At 35.7% G+C, this 20830-nt stretch overlaps 1 protein-coding gene and 1 pseudogene across 1 annotated transcript in view; both read left to right on the top strand.

Annotated features, from left to right (window-relative positions):
• LRRC36 (leucine rich repeat containing 36) overlaps positions 1 to 20830 on the top strand; it is a 41541-nt gene that overhangs the window by 11495 nt on the left and 9216 nt on the right. The window contains exons 2-9 of the mRNA XM_016163620.2: positions 534 to 661; positions 3403 to 3595; positions 4376 to 4472; positions 6951 to 7033; positions 12484 to 12611; positions 14280 to 14331; positions 17234 to 17401; positions 20161 to 20450. Coding sequence (XP_016019106.2) covers positions 534 to 661; positions 3403 to 3595; positions 4376 to 4472; positions 6951 to 7033; positions 12484 to 12611; positions 14280 to 14331; positions 17234 to 17401; positions 20161 to 20450 — 1139 coding nt within the window. The remainder of the gene's footprint in view (positions 1 to 533; positions 662 to 3402; positions 3596 to 4375; positions 4473 to 6950; positions 7034 to 12483; positions 12612 to 14279; positions 14332 to 17233; positions 17402 to 20160; positions 20451 to 20830) is intronic.
• Positions 6641 to 6759, top strand: LOC118611866 (annotated as a pseudogene).

Here is a 20830-nt window from a genome sequence, read left to right as displayed (position 1 = left end):
ATGACGCGATGATCTTACGCTTACTGCCTTCCTTCCTTCCTTCCTTCCTTCCTTTCCTTCCTCTTTCTTCTTTTCTTTCTTTCTTTCTTTCTTTCTTTCTTTCTTTATTTCTTCTTCTTTCTCTTGGGTCTGTCTCTCTCTCTCTCTCTTTCACTATCCTAAAACTTTTCTGCAATTGACATCCTTGTGGTATATATTATATATCCCAGCAAAATTTTGTGAGTATTATCTATTTGACTAAATTCTAGCAGTGGGATTTCTGAATTTCTTTTTAAATTTTGTTTTGAGAACTTTTGGAGACTTATACTATGTCCTTCAGGGTAATTAGAGAAATCAAGGTCTCTGTAAAACCAACACTTAGTATGACTGCATTAGACCATGTTGCTGCTTTTAAAAGGAAGTTCTGATCTTATGAGCCTTGGATGTAGGGCCTTTCACAGGTGGGATATGGGAGGAAGGAAGGTCTATTTTCATTGACTCTGCTGTTTATCCAAGCAGAGGTCATAATACATCTACTGATGATCTCTTTTCAGAACTGGTGGAGTCTCTTTCATTGCAGGGATCTTATGCTGGAAAAATCCATTCCATTGGTGACGCCTTCAGAAATTTTAAAAACCTCCGATCCTTAGATTTATCAAGAAATTTGATCACTAGTCTGAAGGTAAGTTCTGTATTCTTTGACCAGCCAGTTCATCCCAATTTATTTATTTTTTGACAGGAAGAAGGAAGAGATAAATAATGTCAGTCTGGGGAATATAGGCTCTTTTAAAAAAAATTTTAATATTTACTAAATTTTTATTATTTACTATAAAATTCTTTCAACTTTGCTCCATGTTTGAAATTTTTTTATTATAAAATATTGAGCAAAATTCTTTTTTTTATGTTCAGGGAAAACTCTATTAAACTATCACAGTCTAGAGCAACAGTTCAAATTTTAATGTGTGTAAAAAAATTATAGGGAGCACTTATAAAAGTATAGAATTTTGGTCCCTACTCTGAGAGAGGTTCTGAGTTAGTAGGTCTTGGGTGGGCTCAGGACATACTCAGGGGATTCTGAAGATGTTGGCACATGGAGAAACCCTGGACTAGGTTGTTACTCTGGAGTTTTTCAAGGAGGAGGAAAAAATGGTGGTCTCGAAAACAAAAATTTCCAGGTCAGAGGATGGTTGAGCAGAGAGCGAAGCAGAAAAGTAAGCAGGAGCAGGATTGAACAGTGTGAGGATTAGCAAACACACACAAAGGTCTCTAAAGACATAAGCATGTACACACAGAGATGGAAATTTTGTTTTCTTTGTGGTACTCCCCCAAATGGTGATTCTTCCACATGTCCCCATTTTGCTTAGTTTTGTACCTGGCTGTGTGTGTGTGTGTGTGTGTGTGTGTGTGTGTGGTCTTTTTATTTTTATTTTTCATTATTTATTTATTTTAAATTAATGGTCCTATCTTGATAAAGCCCTTCTTTGCAAGATTGAAGAAGGTGAAAGACTCTCAGATGCTATCTAGGATTAGTTCATGATCCCCTAGATTATTCTCCCAGTTTTGCACTTCTTAGGGGATATTTGTTCAACAACATGATCTAGACCCAATATCAAGCTCAAAAACTAAGGGCCCTAAAAAAGGAAGCCAAAGATAAAATTTCCATCTAGGACTCTAAAAGCAAAAACTCCACGTTGACCTTGGACTCTATGCTATTTGGTAGCAGCCATTTGTTTTTGGCCCATCAGATTCAGAAAGTATTAGTTCAGAGTTGCTAAGGTCTCCTTTTTTCACATATATTTTTATTTGTTCTTTCTCAGGCTAAAGAAATTGAGTGAACATTGCTGTAATTTGTTTTTATACTCCCTTTCTTTTCAGTTCTATGAAATGGGTTGAAAAAATGTTATGAGGATGAAGCAAGTTAGCATATGTAATTACATATAACATATATAAGACTCCTGGTACAGTGCCTGACATATTGGAAGCACTTAGTAAATGTTAGTTTTTTACATTTTTTGCACCTGTGATTTATCTGCATATGTTCATCTCTAGCCACTCATAATCGTTCTACTTAGATTTCCCAGGGGGAAATGTTTTGTAATTATTTTTAGTGTAACTTTGGGGAATATATGAAGTTATGCCAACTGGGAAAAGTGGGAGGAGATTAGAAGTCATTTCCTTGACTTTTACACTGAAAAACATTAAAAGATTACTTGAACTGGGGCATTAGACACCTTTAGAGAGAGTCCTAATGATATACTGCCCTGAGAGTGGGGCCAAAGGCACTGATAACTATTCTAACCACTGACCCTTTCACAATAAAAAAGTTAATAGAATTGAAAAAAGCCATAAAGAAATGCATCAAAGTGTAAAAGGGTTCTACTGGAAATGTTTTGTATATATCTTTGAGTTTTCTAAATTTCCTGTAATGAGAAAATGGTAATTTTAAATGAGAGAAAAATAAAAACATTATTTTATAAATACACGATAGAAAATAATTTTACCTTTCCGAAATAACTCTCAATGACTGAGTTCCTTTTATGGTAGGCATTTTTACTACTAAAAGTATGTGATTATACATATATGTATGTTTTGAAGTATTGTCCTAAAATTTAGTGTTGGGCAAAACAGATAACTAGCCAAATACATGAAAAGTAAACAACTATTGTTAGTAGTAGGTTTCAGCATAGGAGGAAGACTGTGGCTTTTCCTCGTGAATTTCCCAGTCGCCAAATAAATGGAGAGGAGGGGTGTGTTGCTCAAGCCATAGAAAGATAACTGAAGAAGGATAACTTGCTTTTGTGGCACTAACTCTGAAGTTTGAAGAAAATACAAGAGGAGTTCCAGAGTGGTCCAGGAGGAAAGACCTGGAGATAACATCGTTTTATTTTCCCATATAGTCCACTGACCCTAAAATTGAAGCATTGAAATATAAGGACACAGCGCATGCATGCACGTGCGCACACACACACACACATTTTTTTTCCACCATGCCCCAGAACCATCTCTTTTGCCTACCTCTTATATAAATCGAGGTGCTTCTGGGGTCAGGAGAATGGTTGTGGCAAGGGTGAGAGAAGTACAAAAGTGACTTGGCCTGGCTACTATTGGGATGGATTGGACTGGGAAAGTGATTAGGGAGCAACAGCAGTAGAGAATTGACTGCAGACATTTAAATGTCAGATTTCCTAAAGAAGGAGATGTGTGATATCTGTGAATTATTTAACGTGTAGAACATTCATTGCCCATGGGCTGCAGTGTTCTTATTCTCAGACAACGAAATGGGAGTTTCAACTCTGCCTTTCTCATGGGTGAATCGAGTTACATGTTTAAAGATAGAAAGTAATAGATATATTTTCACATTTCTTTGTGGGATTCCTAGTCCTTACCAACGTGCAGTTTCATAATGTGGTCTTTTCCTTGCAGGGCATCCAGTATTTATGTTCACTCCAAGACCTGAATTTATATTATAACAACATTCCTTCATTAGTGGAAGTGTCCCGCCTACAGCCTTTACCCTTCCTCAAAGAACTAGATTTGAGACTCAATCCTGTTGTCAGGAAAGATACAGATTATAGGCTCTTTGCTGTGTACACACTACAAACTCTGGAGAAACTGGGTGAGACTTTCCTCCTCTGTTCCCTGCCCCAGAATCTTACTTTAAACCAGCTGTCTCCTAACCGTTTGGATGTTGGCCCAGAGTGTGCACTGGCAGGATATATTTGTTTATTAGTCAATATTTATGTAACCCTTTTGTTGGCAGGATGTATGACAGGTCCTTTTATTATTGAATGACAATCTATGATTTTATCAGTCACTTCCAGCTTTAGTTTTCTTTAGTTGATGGTTTCACCACCACTTCCTCCCCAACAAAAATTTCCAGGTTGAGACTTTTTTTTCCCGGTGCCCCAACTTTGCAACCACATTAGCAATAGAAAATGAATACAACTCTTTGGGCTTAATTGGCAAGGAACAATAGATATGCCTTCAAATGAGCTAGTCTATATTTCTTTATCATTTTATTCTTCAGTATACATTTACTGATATAAAATTTGATTTCATATGCCCCTGGGAAAGTTATTGTAGGGAAACTAAATGAAGTCCTTCAGAAATAGTGAGACTTTCAGCTTTCAGATTCGGCCATTTGGATTGTTTGCTGCCTAGGCTCTACTTCCCTACATGTTTGGTTACACCTATGTGGCAGTTGTTGCTATGGTATCTGTGTAGTTTCCCTGAGTTACTACTTACTCTAGTGACAACATAATAGCATTATTTTGTGACCTGTCTCTAATAAAGGATAAGACTAGTCTTTGGTTTTTACTCTGTGAATTTGGTTTTCTGACTCACTATTGTTTACTCCAAAAAAGAAATATGCTCAAATCACCATTTTTGCCTCCAGATGACCGAGCCGTACGAGAAAGTGAGAGAAAAGCTGCCAAGCTGCATTTTAGTCAGTTGGGTAACAGTGAAAATTTTCTTTTAGAGGTGGAAAAAAGGTAAGAAGATTCTTTACAGAATTTTTTTAGTTTGTCTAGTCATAGAGAGTAGTGAATTCTTGCTTAACTTTCTTCATTTTCAAGCAGAAATCTCCACAAATTGTAAGAAGCCTCAGATCAGGAATAGAAGTATCTATTCAACATACTGAGACTTATCTGGCATGAGAATCTAGCCCTTAGTGGGAACATTTCTGCTTTCTGCAACTATTGGGCCTGCTTTGTATATAATTGTTATAAATTCTCTGAAGTTGTTCAAAACTTATAGACAGAGACACTATAAGATAACTTATCATCCCCATAAATGCTTACAAACTCTTTCTTGGTAGAGTTATAAATCAGTATGTTATCTTTTCCTATCAAATTAGGAGGATTACATTACCATGGGCAGGGTTGTTAGAGATAGATTTGTTAAAGGATGATAAAGGAAACATTTACAAAACCAAAAGTAAATAGACCTTGAAGCTCTAAAGTATCTGAATAGTAAATTTTTCTATTCCTTATTACTAAAATCCTATCAAAATAAGGTACAGTATCTTCTACCCCCAAAACACATGCTTTAAAAAAAAGTAGCTTTACTATTTTTGAAAAATAGAAATTCATTACAAACAATTTAAATAATACAGGAAAGTACACTTGAATAAAGTCAAAATCACCCCATATTTTGCTACCAAGAGTTAACTACTAGCGATGTTTGGTATACATCCTTCCAGACATCTGTGTACCTATAGACACATGTATATGTATCTATTAGTATTTTTTTCTAAAGATAAAAGTAATATGTGTTTATCGTTGAGAATTTGGAAAATAAACACACACAAAAACACAAAAAGTAAAATAGTAACTCATATTTATCTCACTACCCAGAAATATACACTAGTTCTACTATGGTAAATATCCAAGTCTTAGGTATATATATGTGTGTGTATGTGTATTTATATATAATAATAATATGTGACATTATATGTTACTTATAAATATATTAATAAAATTAATAAATATATATAACATTTATTTTATAGTAATTTGCTTCCTCATTTTAAATTTGATATCATGAACATGCCCCTGCAACGTTGAATATTCTTCCCCAAATGAGTTTTTATTTGTTTGCTTGTTAAATTGCCTTTTCTTTCCACTCGAACATAAGCTCCTTAAGAGCAAGGACCTTGCTTGTCTTGTTTATGCAGTATCTAATACCTAAAACAGTGTTTGGAACATATAAGGTACTAAGAAATAATTTGTTGAATGATGAATGAGTGGAGTCAATGCCTATTGGCCTGAGATCCTTTTCTTTTCCAGTGACTTTCCCTATCTCTGCTCTGAATCCACTATATATTTTATAATGTAACACTCGGAAAGCATCCTTAGTTCCCTATTTGTTTTTAGTTCCCTGTTTTTTTTCATTTCCCTATTTTTAAAGTCGGTTTTATTGAGGTTAATTTACATAGAGTAAAATTCACCCTGCAGTAGGAAAAAAATAGAATGTTTCTTTAAAAATTATTTGTATATATATTTTATAAACTAATTCCAATTTTAAATACATTGGAGTACGCTGTTTACTATAGAAATAGAGACAAATTAATGTATAATTGAATAAACTTTCTAGTAAGGGAAATAATATCATCATATTTCTGTTTAGTTACCATATAATGATTGCAAAACTAGAGGTAAAATGTTACTCAAGTGCCCAGTATTATCTTAAAAGCTCTCTAAGCTTGGGTGAAAGTTGTTTTTTTTAAAGCCTTTCTGAATTCCAGTTCCTTCAATGTATAAAATGGAGATAATAGGTAATAGGGGTGGTTTTATGATTAAATGAAATGGTGGATGTAAAATGCCTGGCTCATAGTCTAGGTTGTCTGTACTTACTGTACTTCCCAATTTAGCTGTAGTACATCAGTCAGGTGCAAACACTTGCCTTTCTTATCTGTTTTTCTAATGGCTATAGTTGTCTCCAGTATAATTCTTGGGAGCATAACTTTCCTTTCTGTGTCCTGAACTTTTTAATTTAAAAGAAAATATCTTATTGTCTCAGTCGTTCAGACTTAAGTTGGTGTCAAGAAAACAGAATGTCTAAGTTCTGAATTTTCTGGCTTTCATACTTTAAAGGCTGAACTGCATCTTCCTTCTCTCTCATATTACCAGTAAAAATATGGCTTTAAAAAAGTGGCTTTGTCTACAGCTGTGCCGCCCTGAACATGTCTGATCCCATCTGATCTTGGAAGCTAAGCAGGGTCAGGCCTGGTTAGTACTTGGATAGGAGATCACCTAGGAAGACCAGGAGCTATAGCCATGCATGCATGAATGAATGAATGAATGAATAAAATTTAAAAGTGGCTTTAACTGAAATATTTTTGAAATTAATATGTTCTAGAGCATTTAAAAAATGTGATCACCATGAATTAGTGTTTCCTAAATAGCATTTACTGGTGATCTCAGAAACCTTTTGAGTTTTAAATAAATTATTTTATGTGGCCATTCTAGGGAGAAGACAATGAAAAACAGTGTGACAAGTGAGAGCTCTGCATCAAAAGTCAGTGCTGATGTTGATAACAAGACTGAAACTGGTACACTTTCTTTCTCTAATCACAAATGCTTAAAACGTTAGTTGTTTAAGCTTTCATGGCAAATTTTGGGTAAGATGAAGACAAAATAGTTGAGAAATAACATAGATTTGAAGCAAGCACAAGATTTACTGACCATGCTTTACTTCCTTTTTCTCACTGCCAGAAGGGCCCCATTTATTGAGCAAGCCTAAGCCAGAACCCAGCAAAGCACAAGCTGTACTCAGAGTTTAATTTCATTTATATCACTTTACATCATTAGTACATCCTGAAAATTGCACTGCCAATCCCCAAGGACGCTTTAGCATTGCTAAGGTGATTGATTCATTAGCCAGAGACTCATGACTCATCTACATAAATGCAGCCCACACCCAGGCCCTTCTGGGCTTCTCTACCTTGAGCTTTTGCAGCTGCAGAATCTCCTTATGTTTATGCTGTATTGCCTATAAGCATTGTGGGTACTCTAGTATGATTAAAGTGGTTATGCCACATTAATGGTCATGCCACAGGTTAGGAAAAAGCTTTCCACTAAGCAATGGACCCTTATGGATTAATCTGGCACTCATCAGGTGACCTTTTACTTGAGTTAACTTTCTTCTGTGTTGAGACCTCTGTCCCTTTGAAGGATGTACTAAATTATATACAAAAACTTTAAAAATCAGTCCTTTAAAATTCCAGCAATAACTTTAATAGATTGACTGCATAGTTTAGACATTAAGGGTTTTCAATTTATAACATATAATATTTTATTTTCCTGACTTTTTATCCATGTGGTCATTTTCATAGTCTTTCATGATAAAATAGGCCACAGTGAGGTATGATTTTTATTTCTCTTTCTTGAAAGTCTCAATGCACATAGGTCATGGACCATGCATTGCTTTATTTCATTTTAAATAGCATCTTTTGTATTTTGAAATTAATGAAATTTTATTGCAATAATTTTAGAAAATAGTGAAAAGCATGAAGAATAACATTTTAATTACTCATAAGCCTGTCCCCTAAAGTGAATTTCAGTTAATATGGTATATAGCCTTCCTGTCTTTTTTCTCAGTACAAACATTTATATATCCATTTCCAGAAAGACAAAGATACATTGAAGTAAAATTTGCCTTTTATATGAGTGAAATTAAACTTCATTTATATTATATTACATCATTAGTGCACACAAAGACTCACTCCATGAATTAAAATGTTTTAAAGTGCACGATCTCTATTAAGAACAAACTGCTTTACTAGATACAGGGCCCATTTCTAAAGATTCTTAGAAGCTCCAGCTGTTGCCTAGATTTTTTTTTAATATAAAATTTATTTTGCTATTTTGAAACTTTAAAAAGCTTTGCTTTCCACTGAAAATCATGTTTGTGCTAGATCCCTGGGGAGTGTGGCTGTAAGCACTGTTAATAATTCAATATGACTGAGGTGGTTATGCCATGTTAATGGTCCTGCCGCAGGCTAGGAGAAAACTTTCTGGAGAACAGTTTTCACTAGCTCAGTTGTGCAAAACAGTGCTCTCTCGCCAATTATTTAGAATAGCAGGGAAGCTCCACTGTCTTGGATCTGTATCTTAACCACATCATCTTTGTCTCTTTCAAAGGTTCCTCTCTCTTTCCTCATACCCCTAAAAAAAAAGCATACTTACACTATGTCTTCAGACTGTCTTTTTTCTTCTTCTTTGCTCTTATTGATCTCATCTCTTTCCATAGCTTGCTTTTATTTTCTCCCTATAAATGACTCTTAAATATACTGGTCTAGCTTTGACAACCTGTACCAGTCTCCCTGCACCAGTACCCCATTTCTGTTGACCAACTAGTAATATACACCTGGAATTACCACCGGATAACTTTCTAGCCCCTCAAGCTAAACACATGAAAAAAAAAACAAACTCTTTTCCTCCAGCCCTAAAATAGCTCCTAGAGTTTCATTGCTGTTATTTATTTTGGAGACTAGTGCTAGACAAGTCATTTCTGCTCTTAAAAATTTATCTCAGCAGAATCTAGAGTACAAGATGTTTATTAGAGATCAACAGTGAAAGGAAAGAGGAAGGAAGGTTGAGCAGAGCAAGAGCTCTAGAAAAAGGACTGCCTCTCAGAATGTCTCATACCAGGCAAATGCCTGGGCCTCATTCAGTCACTGGATGTAGACTACCTGTGGAAAGGCATGACATCAAGAGGTAGTTCTCTATAGCTGAGGCAGACTCTGAAGAGCAAAATAGCTTTCGTTGCCCATATCTGGGCAACAAGTCCTTTCTTGGAGGGGATCTGGACAATACAACTCTGTTTCAACCTCACATGGATTGCAAAGTTTTTGGCCAAATGTGTGAAACAAGGCCTTATCCAGCTATGATTACTGGTAGTTGAAGTAGCCAACTATTAGTTATTCATACCTGTATCAACATTTTAAAGCTATTTCTCTGCCATTACAAATATCAAACAATTTTCAGTGGTAAAAATATATTGACTTATGGTTCTATCACATTAGTTATGAGGGTGTAAAAACATGACTAGATGACAATTTCATAATTACATTTGCTTTTAGAATTAAGTGCTGAATATCTTTTACAGAAAAAAATAAATTGTGGTATAAGACAGGAAAAATAATTATCTCAAAACGCAAACCGCTTCTTTTTCCTTATTTTTCCCAATTGTGGTAAATGACATGCTTGGTCATAATGGCAGCAGAGCAATGCATCAGTTTTTCTTTGTTAGGTATGAGCCTGTATCTAGAATATAATACCAGAAACATAACAACCAAAGGAAAAATAGATTAATTAGATTTCATAAAAATTAAAACTTTTGTACTTCAAAGGACATTATCAAAAAGACAATTCACAAAATGAAAGTATTGAAAATCATATATCTGACAAGGGTCTAGTATCCATTCTATATAAAGAGCTCTTACAACTCAATAACAAAAAGACAAACAACCCAATTAGAAAATGGGCAAAGGATTAAGTAGGCATTTCTCCAAAAAATATATGCAACTAGCCAACAAGCACATGAAAGATGCTCAACATCACTAGCCCTTAGGAAAATGCAAATCAAAACCATAAGAAGATATTACTTCGATATCCACCAGGATGGCTAGAATCAAAAGGACAGATAACAAGTGATTGTGAAGATGTGGAGAAATTAGAACCCTCACATATTGCTGGTGGGAAAATAAAATAATATAGCTTCTTTGGAAAACAATTTGGCAGTTTCTCAGAAAGTTAAACATAGAGTTACCATTTGGCCCAGCAATTCCACTCCTAGGTATATACTCAAGATAAATGAAAACACATCTACAGAAAGATTTGTACAATCATGAAAGCAACATTATAGCCCAAAAGTCCACCAACTAATGAATGGATAAACAAAATACGGCATATCCATATAAGTCATATTATTCAGCTTAAACATGCTACAATGTATATCTTGAAAATACAATGTTAAATGACAGAAAGCAGACCCAAAAGGGCAAATATAATATTATTCCATTTGCATGAAATATCCAGAATAGGCAGAGAGTATATTAGGTCAGAGAGTATATTGACAGGGCCTGGTAGGGAGGAGAGAATTGAGAGTGACAGCTAATTGGGTTCTTTTGGGGTGATGAAATTAGATAGTGATGATGGTTGCACAACTTATAAATATATTAAAAATCACTGAATTGTATACTGTAAAAAGGTGGATTATATGGTATGTGAATTATATCTCAATTAAAATAAAGATTCCCTCCTCCAAAGAACTTGGTAATTGATTGGGATATGAGATGAGTGAGAGTCAAAGAACAAGTTTCTATTTTGAGGGACTAGGTGAGCAATAATGCCTATATTAAGATGCAGGTTGGGGGTGGATCTGAGGGCCACTAGAAGAAGTAGGCCTGGAAGTGAAGATAATGATTTCGTTTAGAAAATATTGACTTTTCAGTTGTCTGTGAGGCACTGTTTGGCGGGCAGTTCAAGAAATCTAGGCCTGGACAGAAAAAGAGATCAGAGTTAAGAAATTTAGATTTAGGGTCATCTAAATTTTGTTGATAGCTGAAACCAAAGAGAAGTTATGCTAGCATTCAGAAAGAGTTCAGACCTTGAGTAATTTGCTTGAAATAAGAAGTAGGTTGAAAGAAAAAGATCTTGTGAATCTAGAAGAGAGCACCATGGAGGAAAATCAGGATGGAGCAGCTAGTGTCTGGGACACATGGGAGTGTAAGTGTTGTTCCATAGGATAAGGGTAAGAGGAGCCCTGAACCCAAAGTCACAGCTTAGTAACCATTCTCATTTTCTACTAAGGATAAGGTTAAAACCAGAAATTCTGCTTCACCTTGTTTTCCCTATTACTACTGATATAGGAACCAGAGAACATAAACTTTGAGAATTTATGTTACTTTGAGAAAAGTAGTCTGTCAAGTACAATGGTGGAAGAGCATCTTGTGATGAAATAATAGGACATTTCAGTCTCAGAAAGCAGCTCGGATATTGGATGCATTTTAGAGCCCCAGTGGACTAAAGGGCTGGATTTTCAAAAGGCTGTCTTTATTCACTCTGTATTCTCAGTCGCCCTGGCTTCTAGGGGCTTTCTGTTGTCAGAGCCTGCAGATGAGAACTAGCAGAAGAGGACACTGTTTGGCTAAGGCTCAAGTTTTTAAAACTATCTTAATTCTTACACAATCCTGCTGGATTAAAAACCTCCCTAATCAGAAAACTCTTATTTTCATCCACGTTCCCCCAGAAAACCCCCAATCCCAGAATTCTACAATTAGTAAGTATTGATCAAGAATGTGCAAAAGTTTTTGTGCAAGTGTTATAATGTAGTAGAAATCCTAACTAGCTCTTTTTGATAAAAGTTTCTAGGGTGGCCAGGACTAAAATGAAGTTTTTATTTGCCTTTTTTTTTTTTTAAGTTGTTGCTCTAATCATAGGCAAAAAATACTGAGATATCTATGCATTTAGCGTTCTTCTCTATAAAATAGATCCTGATTAGTCTTTCTCATTTTTAAATAAGGAAATCAAGGCAAAAGATGTTGGTTTTAAATGACAAATCACTGTAGACTGCTGATGAGAGCCCTGGACATACAAGCTGTCAAGAGTCTGTTCCCAGCTATCTTCCTCTGTAGATGGAGAGTGTTAAGTTAGTCTCAAAGTTCATTATTTATTCACTTAGGAAATGTGCAAACTCTTTGCCTTTTTCTTAATTTCTATTGAGCACTTCATACTTTTTGAAGCCATTTCATTACCATTATCTTGTTTTAACCTCACTTCAGCCCTAAGAGATAAGCAGGTTAGGTTTTGTTATCATTGTTTTACAAACTAAGTGAGAGATTCAGAGAGGTTACGCAATTTGCCCAAGTACACATGGATTCCAAGTGATGGCGCCAGAACTAGCTCTCGATCCTGTGACTTTACTTCTAGTATCTTTCCATGAGACATGTTGCCTTTGACATCAGTGTTTCATTGTATGCTTTTTCTTTTAACACAGACTCAAACAAAGGACTTTTTATTCCCTTCGCCAACCGGGAAATAAAGGATTCCCTAATGGGCACTTCTGCAACCCAAGGCAACAGTATACCAGATCAGAAATTAGACACTTTCCCCCTGGGGACACAGGTAATGTATTCACTTTCCTGCTGATCTATTGACTAGTCAGTGATTAATATTAGTAATTCAATGGACTTCCAATTATTTCTGATGGTCTAAGAGGACTTGTTTGATGAAGGCATTTTAGATCCTTTAAAAGAAAAAGGCAGGACAGAATGCAGAGGACTTTCTTCATTAATTTCAATCTCCCCTTTCCACTTCCCCCACTAACCTGTCATCAAATGCAGTATATATATACATATAGCTTTAGCGCATTGTATGCCAGGTATTTTGGCCCTCCAACAGGAATGCAACTATTATAATTTTGGGCTGGTTTTAAAGATTCTCCTCTCTACCCAATGTCACCATCTCCTGTTACCTTGGTTGATACTTTGTTTTTTAATTACTGAATCTTACATCTTAGGGGTTGCTTTCCCAAAGCAACCTCTTCATTGGAACAAATAAAAATAAAAGAAAAGGAAAAAAAATAAAGAAGACAATAGAAGTTGTGGGCAGTATGGAGGTAGAGATCATGCAAGATAGGGGAATTTTTTAAAGAAGTTTTTAGTGAAAAAATTGATGGGACGGGGATACAATCATTATGTGAGACATTTGTATGAGTGAATATAATGCAGAACTGACTTCTTTATATTTAACTTCTTCTTTTGTCTACATTGTTTTGATAAGTTATGAGCAATGAAATTGCTGAAAATAGCCAGAAAGAAAAAAAAGAAGCAAAGACTCTGATTAATTCACAATTTGAGTAATCTACACTGTATTAGTAAAACATTAGTAAGATTTTTTTTAGTTTGAGTATATAATACCTTCATCTTATAAAAAGACAGATTAGCATTTAGTTGTGTTTTTTTGTTTGTTTGTTTTAAGGAATTCCACTTGGGTGACATAGAAACTATGTTACCATTTTTAATATATTAGTATTGATTTAAAGAAAATGGAGACAAAGGATACACCAACCCACAGTTAAATAGCTCTTTTTAGATTAAAAAAAAAAAACTTCTTTGAAATTACTTCTTGAAGTGAAAGAAAAAAGGAAAATAAATAGCTTGCTGTGTATCCTTGCTGTGTTTCTTAAATGAAACAGGAAGTGGGATTTCTTTCTCTGCCTAACTACCAAAAATACACTAAATATTTTGAGATGAGTTTTGAAAAAGGAAATCCTAGATGGCTTCTTAATTTGTATCAATCCTTGCTTAATTGTGCCTTAGATTAATTTTCAGCCTATTTAACTCCCAGTGGCTCCTGTGATTGATATTCAACTTTACCAGAAAGTAAAAAAATATGGTGTTCTTCAAATAGGAAAAAAAAAAAAGGTGGAAAGGGTGGCACCATATAACTTCTATGCTGAGTTAAAATATATACCAAAATATATTTTAGAAGCAGGGAAAATTCTAAAATATAGAAGGGGAAATATAGTATTTCAGGGAAAATACAGTATTTCACTGGTATGTCCTTTACTATCTAAGGATATTTTGTATTTTCAAGGATTCTCCTTACCTACTCCAAAGCAACTCTGGAAACTTTGCATTTTGGCTGTTTAAAAATAGGCTAAAACCTGGACCTTTGCTTGCAGGTCTGTTTTCCTAGTTTGCAAAGATGAATTTGCTCGCTAACAGGAAAGTATTCTGAATCCCTGGTGTAGTAAGCTCACTTTCTCCTAAACTTTCAAACTTTTTTTAGATGCAGGAAGTGGCAAGAAGGGAGATGCCAAGTGATAATCATCAGGAAGATGGTAAATATTTTGTTCACTGAGATTTTTCACCACACTAATCAGAGAAATCTATATATGATGGGATTTGAAAGAAGATGGAGATGTCCGAGCCCTGGGGCCCTATGTGGTCAACTAACTCTTTTCTGCTTTTGTGAGGGATACTCTGGATGCATAGTGTGCTCTGAGGCTTTTCTAGTTGGAGAGTGGATATTCTGACTTCCTTTGTTCTTGACTTTTTGTATTGGCTGACTATTCCTTGTTTATTACCTTTCTTGGCTTCTTTTGGATTTATTATTGTTTTTATTCACCCATTTTTTTCCCTCTGTTAGTTTGTCAGTTATACGCTCTTTCTATACTTTTAGTATTATTTCCAAAACTATAATATATGTCCTTAACTTATACAATTTTAAAATTAATCAATGCCATTAACTCTTCTCTTGGATAATTCAAACACCTTAAAGTATTTTATTCCCTTTAATTCCTTCTGATTTATGTGTTACTATTATAAACTTTAATTCTCTGTATTTTTTAAAACCCATAATGTATTATTTTTATAGAGTCAATGTTCATTTAAATTTATCCATGTATTTACCACTTTTCTTTTCTTTTTTTTTTCACCCCAGATTTCTTTTCTGTGACCATTTTCTCTTCTAGCTTGTAGTATATATTTTAGAATTTCCTTTTGTTTAGGTCTACTGGTGATGAACTCTTTTAGTTTTTTTTCTGAAAATGCCCCTATTTCACTATCATTATTAAACGGTATTTTTGATGGATATAAATTTCTTGATTGGCAGAATATTGAAGATATTCTACTATATTCTGTCTGTGATGCTTGCTTTTGAGAAGTCAGCTCCTGCAAGGATCATCTGTCTTTTTTCTCTCTGGCTGCTTCTAAGATTTTCCAATCAGCTTTGGTTTTCTGTAGTTTCACTATGTTGTGTGTATTTCTTTTATTTATCTTGTCTGGTATTTATTACACTTGATTCTATGATTGTGTGTCATTAGTTCTGGAAAGTGTTTTAAATATTATATGTCCAATTTTTTCTCTCTTGTCCTCCTGGGACCCTTGATTAAGTGAACATATGTCAGAGATTTTCACATTGTCCATTTTATTTCTTATTCTTTTATATTTTTTATCTTTTTTTTTTTTGTCTGATCTGCATTCTGGATAATGCCTTCAGACCCATCTTTAAGTTTACTAACATTCTATTCAGTTGTGTTTAATATGATGTCTGCTGAATTCTTAATTTAGTTCCTTTTATTCTATAAATTTGATTGATTTTTTTTTTCAAATATGCTGGGTCACTTTTTTATAAGTAGAAAATTTCCAGCCTATTTTATATTTCTTTAGACATAGTAAGGATAGCTGTTGTTTAGGCACATCTGTTGATTCCAATATCTGAAGTTTTTGTGGGTATGTGTGTGTTGTCTATTTTTTCCCTACTCATTCTTGCTCATGTTGTCTTATTTCCTTTTTGTTTGTTTGTTTGTTTGTTTTGGCTATTGTATTTGAAAAAATATTTGTAGGCATGATTCAAAGTCATGCATAAAGATATAGTTCCAGGTCAGTTTTTCATTTGCTTCTACCAAGAGCCTGGGGCACTATTAGTCTGGGATCACTTTAATCCAAACTCAAACTTTGAGGGTCCCTGGACCATCCCGATGATGCAAATTTGGATTACCAGTCAGTATAAGAGTTGGTTTATTTCCAATTTACCTTTACTCTGAAGGTTGTATGTTGCTCAGGGTTCCATCTTAATGTAGGATAGGAGGAGTAGGAATGTGCAGTGATCTATCATACTCTTTATCATGGATGGATCCTGGACTTGGATTTCTATACCTGTCACCCTAAAACTCCTTAGTGTAAAAATGACTTTAAGTGCTAGACTTACCTATGTGACTTCTGGCTGTTCCCTAGAGTTTAGCCTAGAAATTCCTCCCCAGCTCATTAGCCCTTTAATTCTTTTAAGAACCTATATCACCCCACTTTTTCAATGTCTTCAACAGGAAGAATGGGCTGAATTATCTAGTTTTACTACTTGCTCTTAGATCCTTTTTGTTATGTAAAGATATGGTTCTATAACCTTTCCCCCACTGTATAAGCTCATCCTGGGTAAAACATTGATATTGTTATAGGTCCTATAGAGGATCTATATACTTGGTTCCACTTTTTTTTTTTTTTAAGTTTATGTGGCTAACTCAGATGTAGTATTTTTTTCTTTTCTAAGGAAGCCCTTTAAGCATATACAGCTCTGAAAGCCCCAAAGAACACAAAGACTTCTCTTTTTGTCTGCTGCTCTACCTGTCCCACTCTGAGGCTTTTTGGAGATGGCAGATACAGTTGTCTGAGGGAAATGCTTTATGGCTGGGTTAGGAATTTCACAGGTTTTGCATTCCCTGCCATTTAATTGGCTTAGAATAGTGGTTCCTAATGTGTGAACCTAGAACCTGTGGGTGGAGTTTAGGGATGGGAATGGGCTTAGCTTTACTGCAGGGAATCTATGAAATCATAGACCTACCAACTATTGTCTATAGACTGAATACATAAGAAAACAAGTATTGTTATGTGGGATGCACCAAATTTTTATATGAAAATAGTGTCTAGAAAACTCTGATGCTACAGTTTTAGAAGCAAATTCCTAAGAGATTAGGTTAGCATGAAATTTATCTCCAGAATGCTACAGATTCTTCACTGTTTACACAATGTCCTACATATTTTTTGTTGTTCTGTGTGGAAGTCCTTTCATTACTTTATGCTACCGTTTAACAAAATTGTAAGCCATCTCTTCCTGACAACTTTTTCTGGTAGACAGAGGTATGTCCAATGTACCTCTACCCAGTTAGAGGTACCCTAACTGGGCCAAGAAAATTTCTCATTGTATTTTGTTCTTTTTTTTTTTTTTTCTCCCTCGGTGGCGGTTAGAATTCAGACACTACTCACCTCGCCAGTCCACAGTTCGATCCCCAGAGAAGATGGCTAGAGAAGGGTACCGAATATCTTTTTTGGACAATAAAGCTTCAGGTTCCTCTCCAGAAAAGGACTTGATACCAAAACCTGATACTTATCAGCTTACCCATGATGCCTTATTAGGTAAACGCCTGGATGTGGGTGATTCTAGCCAGATTCATCCCTATCAGTTACCTTCAGATATTGGTCTGGAAAACTATGACAGTCATCATTCTCAAAATCTATCCCTGCATGGAAGTCTTGGTAAAAGACCTCAGAGAAGCAAGAACTACCGAGAATATAGCATACAGCCTTCAAATGACATGAAGGCTACCGCATCCCATTCCTGTGGAGACTTACTGACTTCTCTGTCAAACCCTGACTCCAGCACTGGAAGGCTTTTGAAGCTTAGTTCAGGTAATAGCCGCATGTCAATTTATAGGTCTTTTCTATAGGCATGAAGACGGAAGGTATAACTGGAAACTGAATAAACATTTCTTAATTCCCATTAGCATTTCTTAAGTTATATTTCAGAGTTTCCGGTGGTCCATGGAACCTCTAAAAATCTACAGGGTATGAGTCTAACATAACAAATATATTAGAGAAATGTAAGATATATTATAAAACTATGCTGTAGATGTGTGAGCTTCATATATGTTGTTTTAGTTAAATAGCATCTCAGGACATATATCTAGTAGCATTTAGTCTTCTAGTCCGAGTTACTTTTTCAGGAAAAGCTAGTTTGAGGATAAGTGATGGAGACCACTCCAGTTATTTATTAACTTATTAAACAAAATTTATTGAATACCTACTGCATGCCAGATAATGTTCTAGCCCTGTAGATAAAGTAGCAAATAAAAATACAATTCCATGTATATTTTACCATAATAAAAAATCTCTACTTTCATAGAGATTCTATTCTAAAGGGGTAAGACATATGATAAACATGTTAACATATAAATATATTTCAGGTTATAATAAAACAAGAGTATAGAGTGCAATAAGGAAGAGGTGATGTTTTAGACAGAATGGTCAGAGAAAGTGTCTCTGATGAGATATAATACAAGTAGAGACCTGAATGAAGTAAAAGTGTAAGCCATGTGAATAAGAGGGAAAAAACTTTCTAAACAGTAGGAATAGTAAGTGCAAAGTTTCTGAGCCTAGAACATGCTTAACATGTTCAAGGAACAACAAGGAGGCCAGTGCGGCTGCAGCAGAGTGAGGGAGGTGAAGTGTGTAGATGAAGTCAGACTTTTATTCTGGGTAAGACCAAAAGGCATTGGACAGTTTGAAGCAGAGGAGTAACGTGATCTAACTTAAGAATTCCTGTGGCTTCTGGGTTGAGAATAGAAAATAGTAAGCAAGGGTAGAAATTTAGAAAACAATTTAAGAGGTTAGAATCCAGATAAGAGATGATAATACCTTGGGCTAGAGAGATAGTGGTGGAGGTGGTGAGAAGTATTGATTATGAATATGTTCTGAAAATAACATCCCATGATTGGCTGATAGATTTAGGATGAAATGTTAGAGAAAGGTCTTTCCAGGTTCTGAGTCTAAATATCTGGAAGAATGGAGTTATCATTTGGTAAGATGGAAAAGAGTGGGATGAATAGATTTTACAGTAGACATCAAGAGTTTGGTCTTAAACATCTTAAGTTTGAGGCACCTATTAATACTTCTCAGAGATGCCAATTTGATAATTAGACAGAGTATTGAGTTCAGGGAATTAAAAGTGTGTGGATGGCATTAAAAGTGAGACTGGATAAGACCTCACCTGGGGAGTGACTCGATACAGAAAAGGGATCTTACAACTAATCCTGAGCCCACCAACAATTAGAAATCCAGTGGATGCAGAGAAATCCACATGGAGAGCAAGAAAGAAGTAGCCAGTAAAGTAGAAGAAAAAAAGCCAAGAGGGAATAATGTTCTGGAAGCCAAGTAAAGGATATGTTTCAAGAAGGAGGTAGTGATCAATATAGTGTCAGATGTTCTTAAATGAGAGGCAGTGAGCCTGCAACTGAGAAATGATTATGGTATTTGGCAGCGTGTTAGTGAGTGCCTTCAGGAGACTCCTGGTTAACAGAAGCCTTATTGAGGTGAGTTCAAGAAAGAATTGGAAGAAAGGCAATAGAGTTACTGAATAAAAACAATCCCTTCCTTCAAGGATTCTTGCAGTGAAGAGGAGCAGAGAAATGGAATTGTAGTTGGAGGTGGGATGGGATCAAGGAAATCATGATAAAAATTATCCAGTAGAGGGAAAAATGATAATGCAAGAATGAAAAGAGAGAATTACAAGAAAAAAATTCTTGAGTAGTCAAGAGAAGATGGAGTCCAGTCCACCAATGGAAAGGTTGGCACAGACAGCTCAACTATTATAACAAGAAGGAAGTCAGAGAATTTATGCATACAAAAACAGGTGAGTTGGTAGATTTAGTGATGAGATCACATAGATGTTTTCTTTGATTGCCTTTGTTTTTCCTAGGGAAATAAAAAGATCAGCACCTGAGAGTGAGGAAGGAGGAGAAAGTGTTGGAAATTTGAGAAGAGAGATGTGAAATAGTCATTCCAGAGAATTGAAGAGTGAATTGACTAAAAATGTATAGGATAGCTGTGCAGTACAAGGGCCCAGTTAAGATAGTGGTCATGAGTTTAAAGTGAAGATGGTGAGAAGAGATATGTATTGTTCTCCAGCCACTGTCTTGGAATAAGCTTGGAGTATGAGGACAGTTGGATTTAACCAGAGTTATGGTTTTGTCAGATGGAGAAAGAAAGAAAGGATCCAGAGAGCTGAGGGTGTGTACTGGAGAGAGGTGATTATGACCCTTGGACTCCAGGTGGGATAAAGATGGAAGTGGGACATGAGTTGAAGAGCAGGTTCATCTCCCAGCCTGTTTTCTTCACAGATCTGTATGCCACAACCCATTTCAACAGCGACCCTGCTCTGTTGCTCAGTGTAGAGCAACAATTATCCACCAGCCTCGGGGATTTAACACCAGCACATGGTTCTTTCCCAAACAACTCTGCCTTGGGAGACACTCTACGGACTCTGCTGTTGCCTACTGGGACTTCAGAAAACAGAGAGAGTTTGACCAAGAGGTCATTAAGCCCATCAAGGAGAGGATTCAAACGGAAGGACAATATCCTGGCCACCCTGAATCCAAAGCATGGTTTCAGAGATGCTACAGGCAGTGAGGCAAGTATTGGCTTGTTTGTGCTTGTGCAGGAAACACCTCAGATGCAAGACCAGAATGGGGTTCTGTTGGGGGGGGGGGGTGGTGGTTCTGACCAAGAGTGCTCGAAATTCAAAGGGATTTTCAGAGGCCAGTAGTTAATGCTGCCAGTCCAAAGCCTGTGATTCTTCTGCCCTTGGTAAAGTCATTCCCCTTCTTCAACATTTCCTCATTTTTGTCACAGAGAGAATCTACTTCCAGAGCATAAACATGATGGGGAAGTATTTTGATAATAAAAAGTGGTGGACAGTTTACCACAGAAAAGGATGCAGAAGTTGTCTGAAGGGTGATCTCTGTGGCACTGATGTTTATCAGTTTACACATTTGCTTTGACCGCAAGGGA

The sequence above is a fragment of the Rousettus aegyptiacus genome, unplaced genomic scaffold, assembly GCF_014176215.1.
Source record: "Rousettus aegyptiacus isolate mRouAeg1 unplaced genomic scaffold, mRouAeg1.p scaffold_m13_p_14, whole genome shotgun sequence".
NCBI lineage: Eukaryota > Metazoa > Chordata > Mammalia > Chiroptera > Pteropodidae > Rousettus > Rousettus aegyptiacus.
This window is presented reverse-complemented; position numbering and strand designations above follow the sequence as displayed.